This window comes from Merops nubicus, unplaced genomic scaffold (assembly GCF_000691845.1).
Source record: "Merops nubicus isolate BGI_N331 unplaced genomic scaffold, ASM69184v1 scaffold15205, whole genome shotgun sequence".
Lineage (NCBI taxonomy): Eukaryota > Metazoa > Chordata > Aves > Coraciiformes > Meropidae > Merops > Merops nubicus.
In genome coordinates this window covers 27,635-47,630 of record NW_008607756.1, presented here as the reverse complement: position 1 = coordinate 47,630, position 19,996 = coordinate 27,635, and the positions used below count along the sequence as shown (strand labels likewise).

General features: G+C 35.4%; 1 protein-coding gene across 1 annotated transcript in view; it reads left to right on the top strand.

The window, feature by feature from the left end:
- Window positions 1–642: 642 nt before the first annotated feature.
- Window positions 643–19,996, top strand: part of ADAMTS19 (ADAM metallopeptidase with thrombospondin type 1 motif, 19) — a gene marked incomplete at both ends in the record, with an annotated part of 46,390 nt that continues 27,036 nt past the window's right edge. Inside the window, 7 exons of the mRNA XM_008940058.1 lie at window positions 643–744; window positions 3,705–3,835; window positions 5,819–5,988; window positions 9,075–9,202; window positions 11,025–11,145; window positions 13,230–13,310; window positions 19,382–19,539. Coding sequence (XP_008938306.1) covers window positions 643–744; window positions 3,705–3,835; window positions 5,819–5,988; window positions 9,075–9,202; window positions 11,025–11,145; window positions 13,230–13,310; window positions 19,382–19,539 — 891 coding nt within the window. The remainder of the gene's footprint in view (window positions 745–3,704; window positions 3,836–5,818; window positions 5,989–9,074; window positions 9,203–11,024; window positions 11,146–13,229; window positions 13,311–19,381; window positions 19,540–19,996) is intronic.

Here is a 19,996-nt window from a genome sequence, read left to right as displayed (position 1 = left end):
AAGGTACCAGCAGTCTTTGGGATGGCACGAACAAGGGGGATTTGGAAGTACTAAAGGAGCCTCAAATTTTCTTATAGACACACTTTTACAAAATTGCCATGAACATAATTCTGTGTAGCCTCACAGAGACTCAGTCCCTGGATATAGAAATGGACTCATTTAAAACCTTGGGGTTTGTTGGTAGTGAGAGGATTATTTTTCTCCCCTTCACATAAAATGAATGAGCACTGAATAAAAGGAATAAAAATATGAATTAATTAAAGAAATAATTTCCAGAAAGATCACACCTCTTCCAGTCTCTGTGGGAGTGCATCTGTGCAGTGGCCACTTCACATCATGGGGCAGTTGTTCTATGTGCTTTGTCAGATCTGCCATATGCAAAAACCATGGCCTGTAGGGTTAGGCTTAGAGGCTTCTTCCACCCCTATATCAACACCACAGCTTGACCTGTTCCATGTGTTTGTCATTAGTAAAAGTCTAAGCAGAATCTGCCCAGTTTGGGTTTTGTGCATGTTTAATCCATCTTTAAACATCCTTCAGTACCATCAAACTGGTAACTTTATGACAACATTAGTGGATCACATGCAGAAAGTAATTGTGTATAAGATAGATTTTGTGCTTACCTGTATGTTTGCTTTTCAGCATGTCATTTGCACGGGGTTGTGGTGTAAGGTAGAAAGTGAGAGCGAATGCAAAACTAAACTGGACCCACCAATGGATGGAACAGACTGTGACGCTGGAAAGGTATGTTCCTGGTGAAAAAACAATGCCAATTATATTGAACAGTTCAGGAAACAAGCTGAAGATATCTTTACAGTCATTTAAAGTTTCTGCTTACCTCAAATGTAATAAAAATCATACTTAGCTGAACCTATTTTATGTTATACATTATAGAATGTAGAGATGTACATTTCCCTAAAAAAGTACATTTCCCTTGAAGAACCAAATTTAAATAAAAGCTTAGCCAAAGCCACAGATGTTTTAATGCTTACACTATTTTATTTCAAATTTACTCTGGTTTTGTAGCCTATTCATTTAGATTTAGAAATAGTCTCATAGAAGGAGTTGAGACATACTTGTGATAAAACTTTTCAAGATAAGCTTTGTAAAAAAAAATTTATGTCGTCAGTGTGTGTAAAAGAATGATAAATATCATTAAAATTATACCATCAAAGGCAAATTAAACGGTCACCTGAAATCAGACTTACATTAAATGTCCTTCAAGATTTTTCCTGTTCGAATAGTTTGTCATTTCTTTACATAACTATAAATTAAGATAAATAACCTCAAATAGGTAACAGAGCAGGAGCATGCATATATGTTAGGATTTTCATGATACTGTGTTGACAGCAGTCTCCCACAGGAGTAACTTGCTTTTTCAATCATACTACACTCACCAGGACTGCCATCATGCCCCTAAAAAAGTAAACAAATCAATCAACTGAGTAAGATAAAATGTTCAGATAATATAATTTTACAAGTAAAGGAAAAACAGACTTTATGTGGTTTTGTATCTATAAAATAATGACATCTGCTGCGATCTTTTCATTCTGCTAAATGTGTGTAATTGATGTCTTGTCTTAAGTCGATACCTGGAAAGTCAGAGACGTGCCATTTGTTCTATGTTGCATTCTTTATGTGGAGAGTGGTGTGCCCATGATGTGGAACTGTAAAGAAGTACTTCCTAGTAAGACTACCCAAAATTTTATATTGTGAAAGCATGGCCATCGTGAACTGGGCACCCAAAATTAGTGTGCATTTTCAGTATTAATGTCTGACATGCAAAAGGTGATAACAGCAACTCATTGCAGAGTATTCAATCCAATCGTATACTTCTGGGAGCATTATAATACAGTAGTGACACAGGTTCTGGGAGGGTCCAGTAAGGAAGGTAACACTATTTTCTTAGCTAGAAGAGAGTAAATAATTAGTAAGGGTAAGACAAAGTACTGATTCTAATCAGAATGGCCCACTGAGCCTTTTCTCAGGCTACAGAAATATTTATGTCCAGCATTAAAAAACTATTCAGACATCACTGAAATTTCCCAAAGGATTAGAAGCATTTCTTCTTCTCCTCTTGGATCTTAGGAAATGATGCAAATGTCATTTGCATAACCAGTCCAACTTGGTTCTTTAAGTCAAGGATTCATCAGCATCCCAAATACTCTACATAAGACAGGTGCCATCCCTAGAGGGGAAAAACAAAAACAAAAAACAAACAAACAAACAAACAAAAAAAAAAAACCAAGAATGGCTAGTATATCTGAAGGAATATCTTTAAATAAATAAGAGCATTTTTGGTTTGAATCATCCAAGGACATTACAAATAGTTTCTAATTGCAAATCCAGTATAACCCATCCTATGTGAAGACTTTTCAAATGTGGTATAATTATGCCATCATTCTAATGCCATGATTTAAGATCAATTGATCTGTGAAAACCAGTTCAAAACTGCAGGTGAATTTCAAGGTCACCAGACAAGGGTGTAGCACTTGCACTGCGTGGAATGGAAGTGTATTTCTAGAAGTGACAAAGGCCTTTATTAACTGCATTAGTGACATGTTTTGTTCTGCTTCAAATATGAGACTCCCTCATGAACTTTATCCATTGATAACTAATTCACCAATAATTCAGAGTGCAAAGGGAAATGTGTCAAAATACTGATGTTAATAACATAAAGTGTTTATTGTCTACTTGTAGATTTATTGCTTTGCAGTTCCTGAAATTTCATAATACATGGGACAGATATTCATCTGGTTAATAAAATACTAGTTTCTGTAGAGTTACGATGGTTTATACCAGGTAGGGGCATAGCTTACAGAGTGTAACAATAGAGGATGGATAGTTTTTCAGTAAGAAATTGCACTTCTCCTGGGAAATGATATATGCATGCAAGACTATTGAAGTGACTATTATTATGATTTAAATAAATGTCAGAAATTCTCTTGCCTTTCTCAACTCTAGCTTATCAAGGCTTCCCTGTTCTCTTTGAATACGAGTTGTGAAGAAAATCTCATTGTCTTTATTACTTGTAATATATCCTTCTGTTGAAATTGTCACTGAATAATCAGTGATAATGCAGTTCTTGCTAGTTATGTGGGAACTGTAATAGTGATCTAGAGAACTCCTGAGAGCAGCCCTGGACTCTATGCTGTGATCATCCATAAAGTTCAGATGGAGGATGATCCCTGCAGTGAGTTTGGGCAGGACTCAGAAGTTCTTTCCTAGGCACTTCTCAGGCTCAAATGAAGCACGGTCTGGAGACCATTTCCAGCAAGCTAGTCCTAGAGGCATCCTTCGCTGGGAATTAACTTGTACTTGAGCTTGTGGACAAGAGTTACACCTGTGCCTTAACCACTGAGTCAGAAAAAGGTCTGGCTCTTGTATTTCATAGAATCATAGAATGGTTTGGGTTGGAAGAGACCTTTAAAGGTCATCTAGTCCAACTGCCTGCAGTGAGCAGGGACATCTTCAACTAGATTGGGTTGCTCAGAGCCCCCTTCAACCTGATGTTGAATATTTCCAGGGACGGCAAAACTAAGAAAAAAAAACGTAGGGAACAAGACGAAAAAAATATATCTGACTCATAGGAAAACTGTGTACTGAACAAAATGTTTATGTTGTGCTTCCCATGTGCTTGTGGAGCAGTGAATTGTCTTGCATATGCTTTGATTTATTTACCTAAGAGCTGAATTTTCACCTAGTGGTGTAAGGCTGGAGAGTGTATCAATCGGACCTCTTTTTCGGAGCATGTGGAGGAGGACTGGAGCACGTGGAGCACATGTAGCCGTACTTGCAGCACTGGAATCAGCAGTCGACAACGCAAATGCCCTGGGTAAAAACAAGTTCAGGTTTTCATTGCTGTTCATCAGAATTTCCAAACAGAACTTAAATCTTCTGAGTACAGAAACCTACTAAGATATAGTTGTACTACACATAAGCAATTCATTGTTTATGATTCCTGAAAAACACAGGAGAATAGAGATTTCAGGGTTTTTTCTTGCACAGTAACACTGTTTTTCCTCTTCTCTGCTTCCGTCAAAAGCTTAGATTATTTTAATAGGAAAATACAATTTTATTTTTAAGCTTCACCTGAAGAAGCAACAGAAGATTAAATATGCAATTTTTGTATTTGCAGGGCGTCAGTATATAATGCTAGTCTTTCAATTTATTTTTTTTCCTTAAATAATTGACGTCTGTCTCTTTTTGGAGAGCCATGGAATTGCAACTTTTCCAAAGAGATATTTCTGCCAGTTTCACAAACTTTTAGATAAAATATCTCAAAATTACATCTAGATTCTGTGTCTTGTGAAAATTAAAACCTTGTGGCATTGAGGATAAAGGGATTTTTACCATTGACTTGGATGGAGTCTCTTTTGCCATACCTCAGTGGCTAGCTAAAGATATTTCCTTTCTTATTACTCAGTACCATAACTCTCCTTTGTGTGTCATTTGTACACCAAGAGAAAAAGAGTAAATAGGCAGAGAAGTGTGAACAGAGTAGAGCTGACTAATGAAGACAAGTGTAGCTAGAAAACTAGACCAGATCAGATTAGGGAAGGATAGGGCAGGACAGGGTAAAGTAGATGATTTATGAAAACAATAGAACAAAACAGTGAAATTAAGAAAGATGAAAGAATATAACAGATTTTGGGGAAAAAAACTATGACAGGAAAGACAGAGGGATTAAAAAAGAGAAGTTTGCCTAAGGAAATGTGAGGAAAACTTAGATACAGCTATACAAAAGTATGACAGTTTAGCAGAAATCTTAGGTATGCAGTCACAGAATTATAGAATGGTTTGAGTTGGAAGAGGGACCTTTAAGATCCCCTAGTTCCAACCCCCTGCCGTGGGTAGAGACACCTCCCATTAGACAGGTTGAGCAAGGCCCCGTCCAGTCTGGTCTTTAACACATCCAGTGATGATCATCCACAATTTCTGTGGGCAACCCATTCCAGTGTCTCACCACCCTCGCAGCAAAGAACTTCCTTGCATCTAATCAAAATTCACCCTCTTGCAGTTTGCATTCATTACCCCTCATCCCATCACTACAAGCCCTTGCAAAAATGTCCCTCCCCAGCTTTCTTGTAGGCCCCCTTTCAGATACTGGAAGGCTGCAGTAAGGTCTCCCTGGAGGCTTCTCTTCTCCAGGTTGCTTTCATATTTCCTGCCACCTAAATGCCACTTCCATCTGTATGCATAAAAGCTATTTCTAAGATTTAGGGATGTCTTAATTTCACTTTCATTCATTAATTTTTCCAGGCAAGGTTCCAAATAATTAGCTCCAGTTTCTGCAGTTCACTGTTCTTTTGCATTTGTTCATTAGGACCTGCAAGCACAACTGGAGCGACCAAAAAGAAACAAAGCACATTGTCTGAACTTCGCGACACCACACTTGTAGAAAAGCAGAGGTAGCAAATCTGCAGGTTTTTGGGGTTTTTTTTTTTGGTTTTTTTTTTTTTTAACCTTTGGCTCAGTTCAGCTAGAGAAAAATCACCTGAACTATATCAAAACTGCAGCTGAGATTCTACTTACTGAACACTCCTACTAGTCCTTGTGCTTCTTTGGGGCCAAGTGTAAATTATGGTTTAGCATCTGTGGCTCTTTGTATGTAATATAACCAATGCAAACAGAAGGAAAACAAAGTTCTGTGACTGCTTTTTCGTGGGTAATTTCTTAATGTTCTGTGTAAAAAAAAAAAAAAAAATAAAAAATCTGCTACTTAAATTGAATTTGTGTATAGCATAAATAAACTGTGCTCTAAGTTTGACAAAATATTACCACCAATAAAGTCTGATATTTATGCCATCTTTTCTAGTTCAGGACTTGAAGGAGAGTGTCACAGTCCTACAATACAGTATAGAGTATGTGAAAATCCTTCTTGTCCTGCTGGTGTGCCTGCTTTCAGGGACTGGCAGTGCCATGTTTTCAGTGCCAGGTCTTCATACCGGAAGCACATACACCAGTGGCAGGCTGTCATCAATGAAGGTAAGTGTAAACTATCTCCTACATTCCTATTATCTGCTCACATGGGTTATAGCTTGTCTGTATTGTTGTTGATAAAGAAAGATGTAGTAAAAATTAAAGCAAACAAGCAAACAGAACCCAAGCCCAAGATTTTTGGTTACTCATTTTTATTTCATAGACAAGATTTGGTGGTATTTTCACAAGTTCTGGAATTTTTTCTCTTATATTCCTGTTGAATTTGTCCTTGATATGTAATGATTACATTTAAACAGAAAATCAGTATCAGTTTGGTCCTATTTAATCAGAAATGTAGTATGAATTAACTCAGAAATACTGCTTTCTAGAGGAATGCTACATCATTAAGCATCAGTTCTACTTACAAAGCTGGTGAGACAATATGGATATTGGATATTGATGGATATTTCTGAGGAAGAAGAGAGCACTTTCAGCTTAATCCTTGAGTGTTTCACATACCAGTGCTTGATTTTGGCAGAAATCCATTTGCAATGCATACTGTAAACTTAGATAAGATTTTTATAAGTCCTAACAGCTACTATGTGCAAAGTCCTGGCATACTGAATGCTTGCTTCTGTGTAACAGATTTGCTTAGATACTGTATAATTAGGAGTGTACTCAAATAGGATTAGCATAATGTCAAAATTACAGTTTCTGCAAAGATAATGTTTGTGTAAAACATCAGTATGTAGAGAACAAAACGTTCTATCCAACGTCTTTCTAGGAATGTGAACAATAGTTGCCATTCCAATGAATTTTCTCTAAATTGTTATGATCTAAATTAATTAAAAAAAAAAAAGAAAGATAAAAAGAAGAAAACTAAATAAAGTTATGAAAACAATTAATTTAAAAAGCTGTCAAAATCATTATGACTGGTCATAAAGAAGAGCCTGGAATGACACAGGAGTACTCTTAAGTATGTGTGACCACATTTTAAGTAGTTCATTGTTGCCATTTATTTTTAACACTTAATTATCCAAAAGCATTGGAAAGCATAGGTTCTGAGAAAACTATTTTGCTGGGTCAAAAAAAAAGTGAATTTATTATCAAGAACTTAGTCTAGTAACTAAACAAGGGGATTGTTGTTTTCTAAGCCTTTATTCAAGATGCCAAAGTTAGACAAATTCGTTAGACTGTTTTCTTCAGGCTTTTGTATTAGCTCATTTCATAGTAAAGAGAACTTTCTCCAGCTATTTATTTATTATTTTCTTAGCTATTTATGTATTTATCCATCTGCTAGTGAATCAGTTTTGGTTTGTTTTGCATTTTAGCACAGCTAGGGATTATTTATATTCTAAGTGATCAAAATTTTTCAGCCTGACTTTGAATTATTCAGTCATCTGATGAGAAATCTTGACACTCTCCTGTCCTGTGTTGAGGAGTAGGGATGGTTGGTTTCATCTAACTTTGTTCTGAGAGATCCTTTTGTCTTGAGGTATCCCTCAGGAGACACAAAAGTGGGTACCAGCTGAAGACTTCTGGTATTACAGAAATAGATTCTTCCCAAATCCTTAATTATTTACACTCATAGACTTTAGTAGCTACTAAAGTGCACCATGTCCAAAATAGTTGCTATATTTGAAGTCTCCTGTAGTCTGTTGAAGTTGTCCAGTGCTGCTGAGTTACTATCTATTTGAGTTCACTGTCCTTAAAAAATTGTTTAGTTTGTTAATCTGGTATTCCTTTAAAAAATGCTGATACATGCTTAAAGCTCACAGGGGAATTTAGGATTACTATTTAAGGAGCATAACAGAAATGCAGAGGGCACAAACTCAGGCAGAAGAGTCATGCTTCTCAGCCAGAGGTGGCTTGTGTCTGACTGGCTTCGCATTTTGGCAAAAGAGATCACATCTATTTGCACCATCTATTTGCACCAAAAATACCTAGAGGCTATGTCAGTTTGAGTACATTAAATCTGCCCAAGAACACTTTTTTGATGTGTAAGTCACTTGGTACAGCAGTTCCATGTCCATCCTTTTCAACTTTTTTTGCACTCTGAAAATGATGGTGACATCCAAACTGCTTTTTGGAAATGGTCCTTTGCAGGTGGCAATTTCCAGTTTAGACCAAGCTAGTCAAGCAGGAAAAAAAAAAAAAAATGTGGCATAGACTGTTTTACAGTTCAGCTGTATAGACAGTAGATTTCCAGTGCCCATGAACTTTTCCTGGAACTGTTTAATTTACTAATAAAAAAACACTCCAGGAATCTAGAAATCAGTATGAAGTCAGAGTGGTGTAGATTGTGTCCAAGTGAAATCAGTTTCAACTTCAGAATTGACCTTATCCTTTAAAAAATCTGCAACATATTTAGAAGTTCTGAGTCAGTACACTTGTGAATAAAGAAATGAAAAAAATCATGTCATTTTGTGCTCAACTGACCACAGAGAGGAGGCTTAGTTTATTTTATTTGGTATTGCTTTGGCAGTAGTGAAGCAAACTTCATTACTTATAAATTATGACCATTAGGAATAGATGGTTACAGAGGATATTATTGCTTTTTATTCACTTTCAAAATTAGAATTTATTTGTAGAATGTTTTGGAAATGTAGTAGAAAATTGCCTGACCTTGGTAAAGATGTTAGAAAGAACATGTTAGTCTTTCTTTTGTTAGTTTTGTTAATGTGGACTTTGCAAATCCATATATTTCTCTTCCCAGGGTGTCTCACTTGCTTAATTTTTTTTTTATCTTTTCCTGCATAGTTAGAAAATCTGGAAAGTGTTAGGTTTCTTTTTTAAACATATTTATGATCTGCCAAAAATACAGTAGAATGAAAGTATAAATTACAACCAAAATGCTCCAGCAGCTGCGATGTGCATATTCTTAATTGCAACAGTGAACTTGAGTACTATGTAGGCCAAGTTTACAGCACTAGTATGCTTTAGCAGGAAAAAGAACTTGAGTTTTTCAAACAGCTGAGAAAAGGGTCAAAATCTTTTTGTTTGCACTGCATCTAAGATAACTTATTATTCTAATGTAGATTCGTGCCACAGAGATATGCAAATACCACTTTTAAAAAGGTTGGTAATAATTCTGTACTTGCAAAATAATCTTTTACCAATTTGGTGTTTTTTTCCATCAAATGCTACTGTAGAAAAGCCATGTTCCTTATTCTGTTCCCCGTCTGGAAAGGATCAACCTGTTCTCCTAGCAGAAAAGGTGATGGATGGGACTTCTTGTGGCAAGCATGGGCTAGACGTCTGTGCAGATGGTAGATGCCAGGTATGAATTACTTGTTTTGAACCTGGATACACAAGTAGACATATGCAAGTGCATAGATTTGTTACATGTATGTGTTATTTCACAGATAGCACAGAGACTGAATGTCTCTTTTTATATAATATTGAAATATTTTAAGCTAATATCACTCAGTGCAACACACTGTGTGAAGCAGCTGAAGGGTTAGCTTGGGGGATGTGTGTCTGTGTTGATAAGGATGCTAACAGTAAAGTGCTGCAGAGTGAAAAATGAGTATAAAGGATTGAATTTTTTAGAGGGAAGCCTTGGCTTTTAACAGGTTTGGAAATTTTGCCATGGGGTGTATGCGTGTGTGTCTAATTCTGTCTTTTTCAACTAAAGCTGAGTGCTTATGCTATTCCTGATCCTCAGAATTCATTCAGTTTACAGAATTTCTTTTGTCATTTTTATAGTGCCTTGTATGTATAAAAATACCATAGGGCTGTGTTTTATTTTGTCCACTTCTCATTGCATACATTGAATTCAACAGAAAACCCAACCTTTAATGCAGAAACAACTTTGCTAGGTACTGTAATAACTTCAACAAATTAACTTATAGATACACATATGTATATATACATGCATACAAATGCCTATATGTCTTTATAGTTACCCTTTCTAATGTGACTGAGGGTATATAATGAGAACACTCTTAAATTCTGTGCTGAATTGGGACTTTAGTTCACCATATAACAATTACATGGTTAACCATAAAGACTGTGACCCAGTTTCAGAAAAAAAATGTTTGTTTTGTCATTCACTTTTCACAACTGGCTAATAAAGACCAAAAGAGCCTTAAAACAAAATCACCTAAGATTAAATTGCCTTCTTGGCATATCAATGGTCAGACAGCTAGGTGCTGATCAGATTTGAAAGTTTAATTTGTAAGATTTTCCTCATTTTACCATTTTGTTAGACAACACATTAGGAAGAACTTTGAGGACTACAGCTGTAGGTTTAGGTATTCAGATCTTGCAGATGTGCCGTTTTGGATACACAGCTCTTTGAATGCTTATGCTGTAATCAATATTTTGAAATCTGTTTTAGGTACAACTCTAGTAAAAATTCTGTTCCTAAAGTGAAGTAACAATCTTAATGTGCTTGGAAATGAAATGCTCCATGACAGATTGTGTTTCTGTTCTTTATTTTCTCTTTAACCTAGCTTTTATCTTCATTATTCAACAAGCAGTCTTGAAATTTAATTGGTTTTTTTTCAGATGCATTTATACAGCACCCAAGATTACCCTGTGATGACTTTTCCAGACTTTAAAAGGCTTTTGTCTCATATCAGGCCAGCATATGATATTAACTGTATTCCTGTTGTCAATGGACCACTGACATTTATTGACAGAAATGTGTCTAACAGTAATATGGAGGTTCTTGAGTAAACTTAATTTGTTTTAAACTGAAAAAAACCCACAAATATAACTTACATTTACATATTCCAGAGATGTTCACATCTTATTCAGGATAACACATTAGGCTGATATTAGACAGCATTTTATCATTGTGGGTGTGGAAAAGAACCTACCGTATTTTGCGTAGAAGGCAGTTGTACACGCCGTAGTTGCTCAGCAGGATGGCTTGGTTCTGCATAGGAAGAGTTAATGCAACAATCTACATAAAATCACAGAAAAATTTACTGTGGAAGGGGTCTCTGCACATGACCTGGTACAACTTTCCTTCTGAGCAGGGCTAGATTGTCTTGGTTAGGACATCTTGCAAAAGAGTAAGATACCCACTGCTAAAGGCAGCTTTAAGAAAAACATGGCCTGTATCTCAATAGCTTTATTTTTGTCTCCCACAGAAATTTGGCTGTGATGGCATATTAGGATCTCTGGCTCATGAAGATCATTGTGGTGTATGCAATGGTAATGGAAAGTCATGCAAAGTTATTAAAGGTGATTTTAACCACACGAGAGGAGCAGGTAAGTCTATTTCAAATACTCAAGAAACTAGTAACTGGTTACTTGGAGCACTGGAAATTTTTAGAAACTATACTTACTAAAATTATACAGTTTCTCACAAGAACTTCAGAGCTACTTTTTTTAACATAATATGATATTTAAGGTCAGAATACTTGAGTATTTCCAAATTAATTGCTGCAAAATTATTGCAAATTGTTTCAATTATAAAATTAAAGGATTGTCTAATTTATTTTCCATTAAGACACATTATTTCTCAAAAGAGCCTGATTTTTAAAAGATCTGTGAAATAAAATTTGTATTTTTAGTAAATACATTAACTGTACATTTTTCTAGTGTTTCATTTAGTGGTCTTCAAGATAAATACCTAAATTATTACCTGTTATCTATCGTAACTCCATTAATACAAGCCAGGCAGGAGAAGAAAAAAAAGCCTAATGTGTCCTTCATCTTTTCATTATTCATTGTTTTATACTAATAATAACATCATAAAAAAAGCCAATAGATCTTTTGATGCAGAAGGAACATGAGATTTTCAAACACTGCTCTGTTCTTCAAATGAGAATGACTGGCTCCAGCACAACAATGTTGACACAGTAGAAGATTGAAAACCTAATGATGTGTGCCATGCATCATGTATACCTGCTCTCCAAGGAAAGTTTTCTTTGAGACAGCATTTGGCCAACTGCTTTCAGCATTTGTTTGCCATTACACTTTCAGTTTCTTGAGTAGAAAATATACAGAATTTCAAAGCAGTAAGTAAGTCACATCAAAAAATACTGTGATTTGAAGCAGACACTATACCTTTGAAAAATCGAGGACTTCAATGCATTATAGGCTCAAGTATAGTACTTTAAAAATAAAAAAATTAGGCACAGTCTTCAGATGTTGATGTCCTGCCCACTCTTATACTGAAGGTAATGCAGAGCAGGGATTCTAAACCACAGATGAGTCTGGAAGACTACAAGATCAAAAACTACAAAGAAGATGGCTACTAACAGAAATTACAGTATGACAGATCTCTTTTGTAGCTAATCTGAATATCCACACACTTTCAAGTTTATTGAAGGTTCTATGTCAATCCACAATATTGTAGTATTACCCTTTAAACAACAAATAAGTTATTTCCCTTCTCCAGAAGCTGGACTGTCAGCAATACATAGGAATTGTTATTAGGTTTTAAGGAAGTTAAAGATAAATAATGCTGCTTTGCATTATTTTTTAATTAGTATTTTTAAAAAATATTTTCATTTTAATTTCAGGATTATTGAAGAGGTATTATAAATGCTCAGTGTTTTGTTATAGATTGTTACACAGCTATATGGAATAAAAACTGGGTTTATTGTCCACTTTCTGAAGTTCACCCTAATAATCTAAAGTATGGATTTTTCCTGCTTGCACAGTGTTTTTTACCTGCATTGCCTTTTAACCCTTTTTACTTAAGGCAAGTTCCTCAACAGCATGTCTTAGTCCCACACTCTGAGGAACTGATTATAATGTAAAGCAAATAACAAATAAGTAGATGTCAAAATTAAAACCATTCATAACAGGGTGTCAATGTGTTAAATGAAGGAGGAGATGGACCACAAAATATTAAACAAACAAACAAACAAACAAAAACACCAGGAAAACACAAACAAAAGCAAAAAAACCAGACAGTGGGAGATGTTTGGATTTAAGTGACATCTCATTTGTCTCTACATGCTGAGTGAAGTTGGAATTCATTTATGGTCGTCTGGGGGTGATGATGACATTGAAGTACTTGGCAAGAGACAACTTCATTTACTCCAGTCCCACCCTGTCCAGCCTCAGTAGTTCCTTTTATGTTTTAGTTTGCTATACTCTTTTAATTATATATTCTGGTGTATATATATCAGAATACATACATATATATATATATGTATAACACATAAAGCAGAATTTCATCATTTGTTTCAACATTTTGCAAGAACCCTCAAACCATTGTTATTTAAATTATAACTCATTACACTTATAAAAAGAAATAGGGGAGAAGAAATGAGAAAACATATAAGATATACTTTTCTGCACTTTTGTATTTAACTTGGAACATCTGGTCTCATGCCTAGGTTATGTGGAAGCTTTGGTCATACCTGCAGGTGCAAGGAGAATCAAAGTTGTGGAAGAAAAACCTGCTCACAGTTATTTAGGTAAATGTCGTATATTTCAGTGTTCATGTCCTGTTTCACGCAGCACCAAAGAGGGCTAGCTAAACTGCTTTTGTGATTAAACAAAACTCTGAGTGGAAAAAGTATTCTGTGAAGAATACCTCTAAAGAAATTTTGTAGAACTAACAAAAGTATGGTTATAACACAATTATCCATTTAGATTTTATTTTGGACTTTTGTCTCATCTCATTTTGTTTAAAAAAGTTTGAAATAATCTATTTACATGATTGAAGAAAAGTTCTGCATATTTTAGCATTTTCAATTTTTGATATGGAGAGCACTAAAGAAAATACTTCACCTTAAAAGTAGTGAATAGAATTTTATACTGAAACCTGGAGTAATTTATGCTCAGATGACAAAAATACCACACTAACCAACATATAGCAAATTACCAACGAAGTCAAGCAAAAGTTCTAAAATCAAAGAAAGCAGGAAAGTATTTCTTTGCATTATTTTTAATTGTCTGAATATTTTAATGGACAAATTTAATCATAAAGATATTTTATTTTTAGTTTTCCCATTTCTATAAAATTGTCTTTCTTTGAAAAAAGGGAGTTTCTCTTTTGATGAGTTCTAAAACTGTTGTGTAGGTAAGTATAACTTCTTACTATTGCTGGTTGAGGGTTTAAGTGGTTGCACGTAATCGGTGCTGTTCCATGCACTGCTTAAGCTTAAACTGAGAGAGACTTAGTATGGGACGATGAAATGAAAAATTCCCTGGTTTGATCACTATTGTAGTTCTGCTTAAATAATTACTGATAAGTAATACCCCCATTTTAAGAATTTTTTATCTGAGTGTTCTCAGTACTTCAGTTGAGAGAATGCTGAAGATGGTGAATCTTAATTATGACAGCCTAAGCTGTCAGTGGGTGATTCTTGGTTTATCAGGGAGTCTGAATCTGCCCTGAGAAGATGTCACATGAGATTTAGAGATTGGATTTTTCCTTTGTTCCCTAATGGACCATAGACATAGGTATGTAGGAGTGTCAAATCAATAACTGAAGATTCCTTGGCATATTTTCTAAATTTCCCAAGCTAATTTCCCCTCTGTCTCTACTGTATAAAATACGCGAACAACAGAAATACTTTTTTTTTTTTAAATAATGTAAAAGTAAATAAATGTTGTTATTGTATTTAGGGAAATTAATTCCTTTTTCATGCTTAGCAAACTGATTCATTCCTTACCTTACAAAGGGAAAAAAAGAATGTAATGCTTTTTATGCCCATTAAATAATGTTGGTCATGCTGCTTATTTTTGAAAGGTGCTAATTAGCACATAATCAGCTCTTAATTGCTTGTCACATTAATTTTACTTTTCTTACATTCACTAATGTTGGTCTGAATGAGTACCAGCTAGTACTGCACTGCAGTATTTTTTTTGTTGAGCATTTATGGGGAAGCAGGAACAGGTCTGTTGCAGCATTTTGAATTAACATCTGTGTTGTTGCACCATTTTTCCTTCTTTTACCAGTAGAAGCTGTTTAAATTTTCTTCACATATAGGAGATTTATTCAGAAATTTAAAAAAAAACAAATCTGAATTGAAAAGGATTAACATTTTCTATAAGAATATTTTTCAATAGGAGTAACATAATGAAAGTTTTGGGGAGAAGGCATAAATCTCTGATCCGTAGAAATACATTCTTCAAAATACTGTGATTAATGATATGGAATGTAATGCAGATTACATTTTCTCATGTTTCCGATTTCTTTTCTATTTTCTAGTTCTATATGCTGATTTTATGTTGCACAGTACTTTGCTTTCTGTATTTCTATGCTTCAGTGAGTCAGTACAGACTAACACTTTCTGTTTTGCTAATTATCGTGTAAATATTTTAGGATTAAGGTTTTCTAAAAATAATAATAGTAAATAATTGTATAATCAGTGACACAGCTGTAAACACAATTTGACACAGTGTACACTAAAAGCTGTAGCTTACAAAGCAGAAGCTAATTCAAACTGAGAGAAAATTTTACTCCAGTTGTACAGCAGAGGTCAAATACAAAGGGAGTCAAAATTAGATACCCTTCTCTGAATTTACTTGGTGTTCATAAAGCAGCGTCACTATGATCTGGAACCTGCAATGATGTTGCCAAAGTAAGCAGCTAAGTAGAACTACAGCCCACATCAGTAGCATCCCTGGGTGATTATGGTATTGAAGCACATCTTCAGAGGAGTTATAACCAAACATCTTGGGTATCTTCTTTATTGGAGGTATATCAACATACACCACAGTAACAGAAGGTCTGGCATTCTGGGAGAAAAGGTATAACTTGCAACTGCAATTACTGAATCGATTTATCTGTCATGGTCTGTTCTATCTCTCCTCCCCTGTGGAGATGCAGGAGCAGTGGCAGAGCTAAATATTATGGCAGAGCCTTTCTGAAGTTGCATGAGAATATGTGTAAGAGATTTTGATTCTTCCTTCATTAGTAGAGCATTCAGGAATAGGAGTTATTTGTAGCTGTATAGAGGGGGAGGGGTGCCTATTTAAGTTGAGATGATTTCCTAAAGAATATGCTTACTCATTTTGGAATTAGAATTCATTATTTTAAGAAGGAATTTTGAGATTTATTTTTAAACAAGAAACTAGCAGTCATAAGCTTCTCTGTTTACAACTGTACATCAAGGGTTAGGGCTGGGCCAGCCACTAGATGAATGGCAAACACTATTAACCATTCTCCCTTCCCAAAGGGAAAACAAAGGGAATAAGGAAGAGGGACTTATAGGTTGGAAAAGGAAACTAAAAACAGTGTTAATGAAACAGTTTTAATGAAAATAATAACAATAAAATGAATTATATACAAACCCAATAATAGACACAATTGCCCTTTGATGGCAATTACATCACAATCACCACTGTTGCTGTAGGTAGGCACTGTGTAAGTCCCAGGCTGGACTCAGACAGACAGGAACCAAAGTCAGGAGCTGGATCCTGGAACTGGATTCAGACACACATAGATTGGGATCAAAGGCAGAATGGACAGTGTCCTACTGAGACACTACCACTGAAGAAGATAGAGGTGTCTAGTCCATAGGTGTATTGTGTTCCATCTGATTTCCTTTATAAAATATGTTTCCTACCTAAAAACTATCATGTTTCACCACATTTTGGGGGAGGAGGGTGCAGGAAAGCAGATGGGGTCTTAGCAAGTAGTACAAAATTTTGAATGCATAATTTCTGGCAATGCTAATAGATTTAAAATATTTTTGACCAAATCCTTAACTGTGTAATTTCTGCTTTCAAGGGCAGCTAGTTGAGGACCTGGTCCTACATCAAAGACCAGACTCAACTAAGAGTAAACAAATAATTTAAAAAAAAAAAAATGGCATTCACAGAGCTGTTTTTGAAAACAGAATGTTCAGAAACCTGAAGATACACAAATATATGGGACTTGATGAGATGCATCCCAGGGTCCTGAGGGAGCTAGTGAGCTAGTGTACCTGCCAATCCATTCTCAACCGTATTTGAAAAGGTATGACCATCAAGTGATGTTCCCAGTGACAAAGAAATGGTACTATTTTTAAAAAGGGTAATAAGGAGAAACCTGGGAACTACCAACTAGTTAATGTTACTTCAGCTAAAATTTTCAAAAAGTTATTCAAATCTCAAGTCTTAATGTTCTTAAGATGGCTTGGAGACAACACATGATAACCTGAATGAAAGTCAAAAAATGGCTTCCTTGAAAAAAGATACCAGTGAAGGTAGTCTCATTTAGAATTGAATTTCAGATATTTTTAGTACTTTTCTTGAGAAAATAAGTCAGTGAAAATGACATTGTTTAGTAGTTGTCTGGAGAGTATGACAATTTTGCACAAAGCAGAACACAAAATTCGCAATGCACAAAGATTTCAATTTTTGTCTTTTTTGGTACAAATGCCTTTTCCTTATCCTATCTGTAAAGAGTGGCAATTTCAGCTTAAGCAAAAATGTCAAAGTTAATATAGTGGTATAGTATTTTACAGTTTTCCATAGCAAACAGTAGAAGGATTAATAGGCAAAGGTTAATGAGTGGAGGGCCAGGACCAGCACTCTGTTGCTTCTCAGTGGGCACTGGAAGCTGCAATAGCTGGACTGTGGAAGGTTGCATCTCTATGGCTGTGTAGCCTCTCACACCTCATTAACATTAGAAGAGTTTATATCCCTGGTACATCAATTAAAAAAATACATTGCACACATCACCATCTTGTTATTGTGATAATGGCTATTTTATGTTCTGTACATATTTTATGTTCTGATACTATTGCAATTAGCTTTCTTGTTTTAGCACTGAAATTCTGGTCTTGGTTACAGTTCCAGTGGGTTTTCCCAGTTCAGATTAATTTGTCTTTTTAGTTTTAGATGTTTTGCTCTATTTGCTTTATAGCCTGAGAGGGGATATAGTATGTGCTGAATTTTCTTCTAATACTGCATTACTTTGTACAGGAAATCCTCCTCTACCAAAAGCTAAGCAGAGTGGGAGTATGTGTGTGGTGTGGAATAAAAGTTGCTGAACTCACTTGCAATATGGTGTGTGACAGAGTCAAGAACAGAAGCTGGACTCCCTGAATCCAAGCCTAAATTTTAGGGTTTCTTACTTCGTCTAGCCCCAGTGGCTGAAGTGAGGAGTCTGAAAGTGAAAAAATGCAGGATCTGGCATATTTCTGTAACCTGGGGCTGAGATTCCAGTCCCCTAGACATGTGTGCCTGCTGGGTCTGTTGGGTTTGCTGCTCTCCAGGGAGAGGATGCTGCTCCATCTGAGCAGCATGACCCAACTGGACCTCGGTGTTTTCGAGTACATTTTGTTTTGTTTCTCTGCTGGGAAGATGGTTGGTCCCTACAGTCTAAACACTAAGTAGAACTTAATTACTATTAATAATAGAATGTTTAAACCTAAAATACTATTTTTTAAATCTTATAAACTCACTGGTTATTTTTAGTTCAGGGCTGTGCTACAGTGTTAATGGGTTTTATACTCTAACTTTTATTACACAGTGATGCAGTGGTACACATCAGTGGTGCCTTATGCAACTGGATTTCTGCCAGTCCATAGACCTGTTGCCATTGTTTCCCATAGAAACAAAACATAACAGTATAAATCTGAATAGGAGAGAAGATGATTACAGGAGTGACTCACATTAATTTAAAACTTTAAAAAAAAATATTTGGACAAGGCTTAAACTGTTGAGTTTCTCTTACAGTAGTCTGATGCCAAACATGCAATTTCAGTGAAGAGGAATGCGTAAAACTTCTCGTCCAGAAGGTGACTTCGAGTATATTCTACTTCACGTAGTTATTCAGACCTGATCTGAACAAAATAAAATAAAATAAAATAAAATAAAATAAAATAAAATTACAAATCCTTCACAGAAAAAACTACTCTGTTTACTACAGAAAACTAATATAAAATCCTAGGTTCTCAATATATGAAGTATACGTTACCCAACTTGGTGACACTTTTGAATATAAATTAGGCCAACAAGAGGAATGATTCAAAAGAACAAGCTTTATTAATTTGATAGAAGCATCAAATTATGTGGTGAAAGTGTATAAATAAGTCTTTAAGTAGGGTGACAGCAGTATTGTCATGTTCTAAGGTGAAGAAAAAGGCAAATGTAATTATTGGAGGGGGAAAAAAAAATAACTAGTTTTTTTTTGACATTTTAGCCTTATTCCACAACTCTTACTGAGTGTCCTGTAAAAATTTTTTTTCCCACGCCTTTAGGGGTTATAGAAATTACCACCCTGAAAATACAGAATGGTTGCCTTTCCCTTAAATTAATTCAGTGATCAAATAATGAATTATGGTGGAGCCTGTCTGCCTCTTCAGGCATTAAAACACCAATGTTAACTTCAAGTAATGTTAAACACACGTGGTTTTGCCAAGCATTCCTTGTACAAAGTGTTTCTGAAGCATGTTGCAGCTGAAGTTCACATAGGGTAGAATCCATAAGTACCTTCACAAACAGAGTTACATGATTTCATCTACTTGTTAAATTATCCAAAAAAAAAGCCCCAAATCACTTCTGAACAGACACCTTTTATATTGGTCTTTTTTCATATATTTTGTAGCTCTTCGAGATGCTGGAAAACAGTCAATCAATAGTGACTGGAAGATAGAGCATTCAGGAACGTTCAATATTGCTGGGACTACTGTCCATTATGTTCGGAGAGGTCTGTGGGAGAAAATATCAGCCAAAGGTCCCACAACATCACCTTTACATTTGCTGGTACGACAATATGGAGTGCGGTTTTTTTTACCTGATTCCTATCATATGGCATGGTAACTACTATTTTTTTTCCAGGCTCGTGAGGATAATGAGATCTATGTAATATATACATCATTTCTATATTTATAAAATATATAAATAATTTTTTTTAAAAAAGAAAATCTATGTAAAAGCAGGCATATACATACATGCCTGCTTATATATAGATAGATCTGTCAGCCCAGTGCTAAAAAACTACATTTAAATACAAAAATAGTCTTTACATTGTTGAGGTGGGATGGAAGATCTCAGCATTCCTACAAATGCCATAAAAGGTTGATGTGCTGCATAAGACAAGGGGTTCAAATTAATATCAGATGTTTGTTTTTGTCCTGGCTGACATCACCATTTCAGCACTGCAATCACCAAATTCTCCAAAAGGAAGCAGAGATCTGATGCATTTCAGTGTAGGGCAGGA